At 44.9% G+C, this 10,535-nt stretch overlaps 1 protein-coding gene across 1 annotated transcript; it reads left to right on the top strand.

Annotated features, from left to right (window-relative positions):
- The first annotated feature begins 884 nt into the window (after nt 1-884).
- On the top strand, nt 885-6,436 carry LOC130017086 (histone H3.1). The gene is made up of 2 exons (XM_056107775.1): nt 885-1,252; nt 6,010-6,436. Exons 1-2 carry the CDS (start codon nt 885-887, stop codon nt 6,434-6,436), a joined length of 795 nt encoding a protein of 264 aa, XP_055963750.1.
- Nucleotides 6,437-10,535: the final 4,099 nt, after the last annotated feature.

Below are 10,535 nucleotides of genomic sequence, written 5' to 3'. Positions count from 1 at the left end.
CAAGATGCAGAGTTGGAGAATAAATGAGAGGGAGCTTGGCGCTCCAGATTTCTTAGAAAGGCCGGTTTTCTTCAGGGAAGAAGGTTTCCCTCGCAGAGCCCTGGCTCTAGAAGTGACCTAAGACACCATCATCCTCAACTCTCCCCTTGAGCTGTGCATAGGGGAGACAACTACCAAGTTCTTGCTTATCCTGGCTCAGACGCAGGTGAGCCCACACCTGTTCCACCAGCAATGCCCTGCTCCCTGCTATGGAGACAATTAGTTGAATGCACACATACCTGCTTGACTGGTCACCCCCTTATGCCTCTGAGGTTGGAAATGACCGGTTGTTCTTTATCAGATTATTTGGCCCTTCTCGCCTCCCCCATACCTCTCGGAGGAAGGAAACTAAGATGCATTCAACAGAGAATCTACATTCGTGGGAGGTTTGCAACCTGCAGAGAGAAGGTGTGTGTCTCCTGACCGTCCCTTAGCAAGTCACCTTTCTGACTGAGATCTCCATGGAGATCACAAGGCCAGTCTGGTGTGGGTCCCACTAACTGTCTCTGAAGCAGCAGAGATTGAATAGCCTCAGGTGTTGCCTACTCTTGTGCTGGGTGAGGTCTAAGTGATAGATCCCCAGAAAGATGATTCAGAGACACAAATGCAGCAGGAGAAAGGTGCCTGACCCAAGACGGTGGACTGCAAGGGTCTGATGCAGAGTCCTCTAGCCTGATGTCCTCGGGGAGAGAGATGACACACACCTACAGAGCTAAGCCACCTGTTTTGCCCTTTCCTCGCAGGCAGTGCACGCAGAAAGGATGCCAGTGACCTTCTCAACCCTAGGAATAGAAAGCGCTGCTAGGTCCTGGAGAAGGGAGAGGGAAACCAAGAGAAAATGAGTGATGGTATTGAGGAATGAGGGGGCGAGGAAAGGAATGCAATGCTGCAATGAAAAAGGAGCCTGCGCTCGGCTTCCAGAAGATGCTTTGATGCCTTCTTCCCTTGGTGCTGCTGCGTTTGTTGCTGTTGTTGTAGCTGCTGTAATTGTTGCTGTAGCTGCTGTTACTGTAACTGCTGCTGTTTTAGCTGCTGTTGTAGCAGCTTCTGTTACTTCTGTTACTGTAGCCACTGCTGTTGTTGCTGTAACTGCTGCAGTTGTCGCTGTTTTTGCTATTGTATTTGCTGCGGCTGTTGCTGTTGCTGGAGTTGCTGCTGCTGTTGCTGTTGTGGTAGCTGCTGCTGTTGTGCAGCTTCTGTCGTTGCTGTTACTGTAGCCGCTACTGCTGTTGCTGTTGCTGCTCTTTCTGTAGCTGCTATAGTTGTTGCTGTACCTACTGGACGATACCTACTGGACTATCGGCTGGTTCAGCACCTCCATGATTGTGTGAAGACGCCGAGAGAGGTAGCCATAAAAAAAGCCTGTCTTCCAAGACTCTCAAGTTCATTTGCCAACATGACTTGGCACAAGCCTCAGGCAACTGCCAGTGAACATCTGAGCTCGCAAAGCAGTGCAGGTAAGTGATAAAGGAAGACCTCAAAGAGAGAAGAGCAGCAGTGCTGGCAGATGCAGCAGAAGCTGGGAAAAACATTTGCAATGCCCGCCTGTCCTTCGCCAACTACAAGATGACGGCCTTCCAACGTCCTGATGGATCTATCACATCTTCCAGAAGGGCAATGGAGAAGATTATCCATGACTTCTACTCGAATCTCTTCGATAGCCACGTCCACCTGCCCACATACCAAATTCTGCAGGATGGATATGTCGTTCCAAACGTTCTCCTTTCCAAAATCCAACACGCCATTTTGTCAGTAAAGAAGCAAACAGCACCCGTCCCAGACAAGGTCAGACCCGAAAACCTGAAGAACCTGCCATCAGTACTCATCAATACACTGGCTCGGGTCTTCGCACACTACCTGTCTGAATGTAGGTTTCCATCCCAATGGAAAGCCAGCAGGACTGTTCTATTGTACAAGAAGGGAGACATCCATGACATTGGCAACTATCGCCCCATCTGCCTGTTGTCTGTCGTCCAAAAGCTCGACTCGAGTCATCCTGAATAGGATTGGCAGAACACTGAATGAAGGACAACCATGCGAGCAAGCAGGTTTCTGAAAAGGATTCAGCACAATCGACCATATCCACATGATAATCAAGCTCATTGAGGTTTCTTGGGAGTTCAAGATGCCCTCTGTCTAACGTTCATTGATTTAAAAAAGGCCTTTGATTCTGTTTAGATTGAAGAGGTCATCAAAGCCCTAGCCAAACAGGGTGTTCAAACTCAATACATCAGGGTCCTTCGTGAGCTATATTGCAGATTCACTACCAGGGTCTCACCATTCCACAAAGAAGTGATCATTGATGTCAAGAGAGGGGTTCAGCAGGGTGATACCATTTCACCAAAACTCTTCAGTGCCACCCTCAAGGACATCATGCAACGACTGGAATGGGAAGGAATGGGAGTGAAGATAGATGGTCGGCAACTACACCACCTCTGCTTCGCTGATGACATCGTTCTAATAATACCAAACATCAGCCAAGCGGTACAAATGTTGCTTGACTTCAACTGTGAGTCTGGAAAGGTCAGACTACAGCTGAATCTCACGAAGACATTGTTTATGAGAAACAGTCTCGTTCCTGACGTTCCATTCACTCTCAACGGGATGAACATCTCCAAATGCAACAGTTATGTGTACCTAGGTCGAGAAGTCAGCATGATGAATGACCTGGCACCTAAGTTGCGCAGGAGGAAGAGAGAGGCTTGGAATACCTTCAAGAGTGTCAAAGAAATAGCTAAGAGGATGAAGAACCTCCAGCTCCAGGCACATTTCTTTGATTCCACTGTTCTTCCAGCATTAACATATGCCTCAGAGACCTGGGCCCTATGAAAACAGGATGACAATGCTATTTGGGTCTCCCAAAGAGGAATTGAAAGAGCTATGCTTGGAGTATCATGCTTCACTTAAGTGAGAGAAAGAATCCAGAGTTCCGACCTCCATCGACGCTCAAGAATCAGGGACGCTGTCTCATTTGCCAAGGCATCGAAAATCAGATGGGCTGGACACATAATGAGATTTGGAGACGACCGCTGGACTAGAGCCATTACCAACTGGATTCCACGGGACGTCAAAAGATCGTGTGGCCGCCCACCTACCAGACTTCTTCGTCAAGACCCTGAACGATTGGTTTGAGGCTCTTCATGTTCCTAGAGTGAGCAGACACCATTGTGCTACACTAGCACGCGACAGGGATGAATGGAGTCGTTACTGGCACCCACTCGAGCAAACTGATGAGTAATGGGATGTCAAGTGATCAAGTGATCAAGTACCTGCTGCTATTGTTGCTGTTGCTGAAGTTGTTGTAGCTGTTGTTGTTGCTATTCTTGCTGCTGCCTTTGCTGCGGCGGCAGGCACAGGAACACACCCCTAGGCTTTTGAGAGCGTCACCCCTGTCTGCAGTACCAGCCACCTTGATGATGATTCTTACAAGTTCTCATGCATCAACAACTGCCTCAAAAGACAGTTTTACTCTAAACAAATACAAATTTATTTAAGTCAAGGATGTTACAAAGAATGGGAATCTAAGAAAAAAAGATAGATCACATCAGTTTCGAGGATGCCTGAACAAATACTTCAGAAAACCCCAATCCTCTGTCAGTTCTGCAGAGACCCTCTCACCAGTGGCTAAAGGATTTTAAACAGCAAATCTAAGTAGTGGGCTCCAGTCCAGTGCTTCAGCAACTGTTCTGCCTCTTTAATTTCCACCTGATTATCTCATGTGCCTGATTCCTTACGTAGTTCCAAATCCAAAAAGTGGAGGTCCGAAGAATAGGTGGGGAAGGGTTGCTTTTTGGCTTTCTCTAAAACCTTAATAGTTATAGCCAGGTCAAGAAAAACTAGCCTTCTTTTCCCTTTGTAGGACCAAATGTCTACAGTAACAGCGACATTGTCTTCTAAGTCTTTTGAATTGAAAATTGTAGACGGGTCCAATTTAAATAAATAAAAGTTAATTTTAGAACCTGCCAGTTCCCCACCATTTGAAGTAAAGACATCTGGAGTAATAAAGTTAACATGAAGGTCCCTTGAAAGGTTTTTAGTTCCTGCAGGTATTACTCTTACATACGGCACGTTAGGGTTTTTAAAACATAGTGAAAGAAATTAAGTTCTTGTGTCTGAAATTCCCCCACTGAAACCTGTTTCTTTAATCTTTTTTTTTTTTATAATTTATTTATTTATTGAATCACTGTGGGAAAAGTTACAGAGCTTTCGGGTTTAGGTCTCAGTCATGTAAATATCAAACACATTTCCCTTTACCAATACTTATTTTTAACCCCGAACCCCAATAGACCCCCACCTCCCACCCCTCCCAATTCTTGTGAGGCAGGTGAGTTCTAGTTAATACTCTATCTACTTTGACTAGATACATTGTTTCGATAGAAGATGCACAATTATTGTTTAGAGTTTACGACACCCCCCCCATCAGATATGCTGAAACAGCGTTGTGAAATGATTTGCTTTCTACAACTTGGTTTAAGAATAAAATGATGTCGCGCGGCTGCTATCGTGGCCGCGCGGTTTTGAATTTCTGCTATTTTACTTATTGACCCTGGAAGAATTTCTATTAAAAGTTAGATAGTTAAGAGATTGGTTTCTGTGCCCTGGAGTCGTGGCCGTGCCGGAGAGCCGCTCGTGGGGGGCAGCTGGCGACCTCGGTGGGGCGTGGGGGACAGCCCACAAAGCCCCCCTTCCCATGAGGTCCCTGCCGCTCCCGCCGAGCCCGGCTCAAACCTGCTGTCCACAGGGCTCTGGTGCGGCCGTCATCTCCTGTTTCTTTAATCTTTGAACCCTCCAAGCTCCAAAGCTAAAAGCATCACCTTCGGCTCTCTGGTACCCCCTTGGGCAGTTACGATGCCCTGAACTCTGTCAGTGGCAAGGGATGACTGTCTATCTCTCAAACCACACACTAAGCTAAGGATGGAGATCAAAATTCACCTCCTTTGCAGATTCTCTTTTGGTCTACTTTTCTAGAATCCTTCATGCTAGCCTCAACAAGTGGCTTCATCCTTCAGCTTTTCAAACTCGTTTAATCCATTTGAAAACATAAGTCTCATCACCAACGAGCCAAGCACATCTACCATGGTCTTGAGTAAGTGTCACTACTTGGTGACGCTAAAGAAACTTGCTGAGTGTGTCACATTAAGCTGTCACTATCAATGTCCTCCCGTTGTTCATCGATTTGCTCAAGCGGACCCAGTAACATTGTGAGACTTATTGTTACTGTGTTTGGCATATCGATTTCGTCACGGAAGCTTGCCAAGCTTTGCCGTGCAGGCAAGATACTCCCGGTAGCTTCCCCAGGCTCTCCAAGAGGGACGGAGGAATCGAAGGCAAAGGAATCAAACTCGGGTCACTGTGGTTGGCCGCGTGCAATGCAAACGCCCTACCTGCTGTGCTATCACTCCAGCCCACATTAAAGTATAAGGAACAGAAAACTACTGAAATAAACTTGTTAAATGAATGATAGGCTTATCGAGGGATGTAATCTCACATTAGAATAGTAATGGGAAGAAAATTGAAGCAACAGATCAGGAGATTTCCAGGGATCTCACTTCAAGAGTTTATGTAGTTTATGTGTTGATGAGCTCGACAAATAAATCTGCTCTGTGAATTTTAATGAAAAATGTTAACGCCACTTGGGGGAGTGGGGAGAGGGAGAAAGATCTAGCCACAAAAATCGCTATTTTTATATAAATAGAGGTTGGAATGGTGCTCAAAAGATAAAAAAGGAGTAAACAGTTGTCTTCCAAGCTATAGACGCTATACTGCATATGGTCTCCTGAGCACCACTAGGAGTGACTACTGAGAGAAAATCCAGAATAAGTCCTCAGGACTGCTTGAGTGTGCTCCTGCACCCAGTAAAAGCACCATTGAACCAGAAAATATTCCTTGCATGAAGGCCCAAGTGGCCTTGTTAATACAATCGACAGTGGGCATTAGAACATCTTAATTTTCTAGGCCCTCTTGTTCAAGAATTGGGAAGAACGAGTGGACTCATACCAAGCAGACGGCTCGCAAGTCGACCGGCGGGAAGGCGCCCCGCAAGCAGCTGGCCACCAAGGCGGCCCGCAAGAGCGCGCCGGCCACGGGCGGCGTCAAGAAGCCGCACCGCTACCGGCCCGGCACCGTGGCGCTGCGCGAGATCCGCCGCTACCAGAAGTCCACCGAGCTGCTCATCCGCAAGCTGCCGTTCCAGCGGCTGGTGCGCGAGATCGCGCAGGACTTCAAGACCGACCTGCGCGTCCAGAGCTCGGCCGTCATGGCGCTGCAGGAGGCCTGCGAGGCCTACCTGGTGGGGCTCTTCAAGGACACCAACCTCTGCGCCATCCACGCCAAGCGCGTCACCATCATGCCCAAGGACATCCAGCTGGCCCGCCGCATCCGCGGGGAGCGGGCATAAAGTTTACGATGCTGTAAGTAACCTAACCTCACAGCTTAAGAGCTTGGAGAAGGACCAAAAAAAGGAGCACAACCCGAACAGGAGAAAGGAAATAATAAAACTCAGAGCAGAGATTAACGAGATGGAAACCCAAAAAACAATCCGAAAGATCAATGAAACCAAAAGTTGGTTCTTCGAGAAAATTAACAAGATCGATAAGCCTCTAGCAAAACTCACAAAGAAAGGGAGAGAGAAAACCCTAATAAACCGAATCAGAAATGAAAAGGGGGTCATTACAACAGAAACCACAGAAATTCAGAGGATCCTCAGGGAGTACTTTAAAAAGCTTTATGCCACGGAACATCAAAACCTCGAGGAAATGGATAAATTCCTAGACTCCTACAGACTCCCAAGGCTGAACCAAGAAGACCTGGAATACCTGAACAGACCTATCACCATCAAGGAAATTGAAATGGTAATAAAAAGTCTCCCCAAGCACAAAAGTCCTGGCCCGGATGGATTCACTAGTGAATTCTTCCAAATCTTTAAAGAGGACTTACTCCCGATGCTCTTTAAGCTTTTCCACGAAATTGAAATATCAAAAACACTTCCGAACAGTTTCTACAAAGCAAATATCACACTGATACCAAAAGCAGACAGAGATACCACAAAGAAAGAGAATTACAGGCCGATATCCCTGATGAACACAGATGCAAAGATCCTCAACAAACTACTAGCAAATAGAATCCAACTACTCATCAAAAAGATCATACACCATGACCAAGTAGGATTCATCCCAGGGATGCAAGGATGGTTTAACATTCGGAAATCAATCAACATAATCCACCATATCAACAAAAGAAAAGATAAAAAGCATATGATCATATCAATAGATGCAGAGAAAGCATTTGATAAGATCCAGCACCCCTTTATGATGAAAACCCTAGCCAAAATGGGTATAGAGGGGACCTTCTTCAACATAATTAAAGCCATCTACCACAAGCCTACAGCAAGCATCATCCTTAATGGGGAAAAACTGAGAGCCTTCCCTCTAAGATCAGGGACGAGACAGGGATGCCCACTCTCTCCACTGCTGTTCAATATAGTACTGGAAGTACTTGCAATAGCGATTAGGCAGGAAAAAGATATTAAGGGCATTCAGGTAGGAAAGGAAGAAATCAAGCTCTCACTATTCGCAGATGATATGATACTCTACTTAGAGAACCCAATAACTTCCACCAAAAAACTCCTAGAAACAATAGACTCGTATAGTAAAGTTGCAGGTTATAAAATCAATACCCAAAAGTCCATGGCTTTCCTATACGCAAACAGTGAGAGAGAAGAAAGCAACATGAAAAAAACAATCCCGTTCACAATTGTGCCCCAGAAAATCAAGTACCTAGGAATCAGCTTAACTAAGGAAGTAAAGGACCTGTACAAAGAAAACTACAAAACGCTACTTCAGGAAATAAAAGAGGACATGAGGAAATGGAAAGATATCCCCTGCTCATGGGTCGGGAGACTTAACATTGTCAAAATGGCAATACTACCAAAAGCATTGTATAAATTCAATGCAATCCCTATAAGGATACCCATGACATTCTTCAAAGAAATGGAGCAAACACTCCTGAAATTTATATGGAACAATAAGCCCCCACGAATAGCTAAAGCAATTCTTGGGAAAAAGAAAATGGGAGGAATCAACCTCCCGAACTTCAAACTGTACTACAAAGCAGTAATAATTAAAACAGCATGGTACTGGAACAAAGGCAGAACTGCAGACCAATGGAACAGGGTTGAATACACTGACATCTCTCCTCAATCATATGCTCATCTAATCTTTGATAAAGGTGCAAGTAATGTGAAGTGGAGTAAGGAAAGCCTCTTTAATAAATTGTGTTGGCATCACTGGACGGCTACATGCAAAAAAATAGGCTCAGAACTCTGCCTAACACCATGTACAAAAGTAAGATCAAAATGGATTAAAGACCTCAACATCAGACCAGAAACCATAAGGTACATTGAAGATAAAGTTGGCAAAACCCTCCATGACATTGAAGCTAATGGTATCTTCAAAGATGCCACGCCACTGACCGAGCAAGTGAAAACAGAGATAGATAAATGGGACTATCTTAAACTAAGAAGCTTCTGCACCTCCAAAGAAACAGTGACCAAAATACAAAGACAGTCTACAGAATGGGAAAGGATATTCGCCGAATACACATCTGACAAGGGGTTGATATCCAGGATATACAAAATACTGGTTAAACTCCACAAGAAGAAAACATCCAACCCCATCCAAAAATGAGGCAATGAAATGAACAGAAACTTTCTCAAAGAAGAAATCCGAATGGCAAAAAAGCACATGAGAAAATGCTCTACATCATTAATCATCAGGGAGATGCAGATCAAAACCACAATGAGATACCATCTCACACCTCAGAGACTAGCCCACATTCAAAAGAACAAAAGCAACCGATGCTGGCGTGGATGTGGCGAGAAAGGGACACTCTTTCACTGTTGGTGGGAATGTCCACTGGTTCAGCCCTTCTGGAAAACAGTATGGACAATTCTCAAAAAATTAGAAATTGAGCTCCCATTTGACCCAGCAATACCACTCCTGGGAATATATCCCAGAGAGGCAAAAATGTATAGTCGAAGTGACATCTGCACATGTTTGTTCATTGCAGCACTCTTTACAATAGCCAGAAATTAGAAGAAACCTGAGTGCCCAAGAACAGATGACTGGTTAAAGAAACTTTGGTACATCTACACAATGGAGTACTATGTAGCTCTTAGAAAAGATGAAGTCATGAAATTTACATACAAGTGGTACAATATGGAAAGTATCATGCTAAGCGAAATGAGTCAGAAAGAGAGGGATAGACATAGAAAGATTGCATTCATCTGGGGGATATAAAGTAACAAAGTAAGAGATTAATACCCAAGAATAGCTGAGATCAGCACCAGGAGGATTACTCCATAACCTAGAGGCCAGCCGGGTATCCTAGAGGAGAGGGCAGTTCAGATAGAGAAGGGAGCACCAAATAAAGGATGTTTGGAGGATCCTCCCAGGAGGGGAGATGCATGTCGAAAGTAGACTATGGACTGAACATGTTTGCCACTCAATGCCTCTTTTGCAGACCACAACACCCAAAAGGAGAGAGAGAACACAGGGGATTGCCCTGCCACAGAGACGGGGGGATGGGGGGATGGGGGTGGGAGGGATATTATCCATGGTGGTGGAAAATGGGCACTGGTGGAGGGATGGGTATCTGATCATTGTATAATTGAAACCAAAGCACAAAAAATTGTAAATCTACAACTTTAAAAAAAAATAAAATACAATAAAGGGAAAAAAAAAAGAGAAAAAAAAAAGTTTACGATGCTGAAATCTCAGGGCTGGAGACGCTACTGGCTCCTGCTTGAGCCAATCGGTGATGAACGGGATGACAGTGCTACAGTGCTCATTTCCTAGGAATAAGTAAGCAGCTCTACTTTACCTTACCTTGATCGTTTCAACTTGCAGAGGCCAAAAGGATGCTCTTTTATTCCCAGTTACATCTCTGACTGGTACCTTTATGGGAATGTAAACATTAAGATGTTAGCGTTAAACTGGAATGACTTCATTGTAACATAGATATTGTCAAGCTAATTAGGGACAGTGACCGTTCATATCACTGGCGGTCTGGAGGTCAGAAATGTCAGGCGTGACACCACGTAGATGTTTTCTATTTGGTGTTTATAGACTGATGTTCAGCCAGGCTGAAGAAAGTCTTTGTACGAACATCGAGGCCTATTATGGGCTTCAGAGCCTCCCTTAATAAGAAAAAATAAAGGTTAAGAAGAATAGATTGATAGCACAGTGGGTAGGGCATTTGCCTTGCATGTGGCCAACCTGGGTTCCATTCCCAGCATCCCATATGGTCCCCTGAGCACCGCCAAGAGTAATTCCTGAGTGCATTCCAGAAGTAACCCCTGTGCAACGTGCAATGTCGGTGTGACCCAAAAAGCAAAGAAAAAAAAAAAAGATTGATGTGTAGCCCAAGAAAGAGATACTTCAGTTATGTAGACCGTCTGTACTATCCAGAGAACCTTTCTTGAGACACTAAAATTTAGT

Source organism: Sorex fumeus, unplaced genomic scaffold (assembly GCF_029834395.1).
Source record: "Sorex fumeus unplaced genomic scaffold, SorFum_2.1 ptg000175l, whole genome shotgun sequence".
NCBI lineage: Eukaryota > Metazoa > Chordata > Mammalia > Eulipotyphla > Soricidae > Sorex > Sorex fumeus.
Note: the sequence above shows the minus strand (reverse complement) of the source record. Positions and strands in the feature narration are given on the sequence as shown.

Bases quoted from the DNA above. Each gene is read 5' to 3' on its own strand.
- LOC130017086 (XM_056107775.1), top strand. From the start codon at position 885: ATGGTATTGAGGAATGAGGGGGCGAGGAAAGGAATGCAATGCTGCAAT. The intron at 1,253-6,009 runs GTAGCCGCTACT...CTCTTGTTCAAG, and splicing joins CTTCTGTCGTTGCTGTTACT to AATTGGGAAGAACGAGTGGA.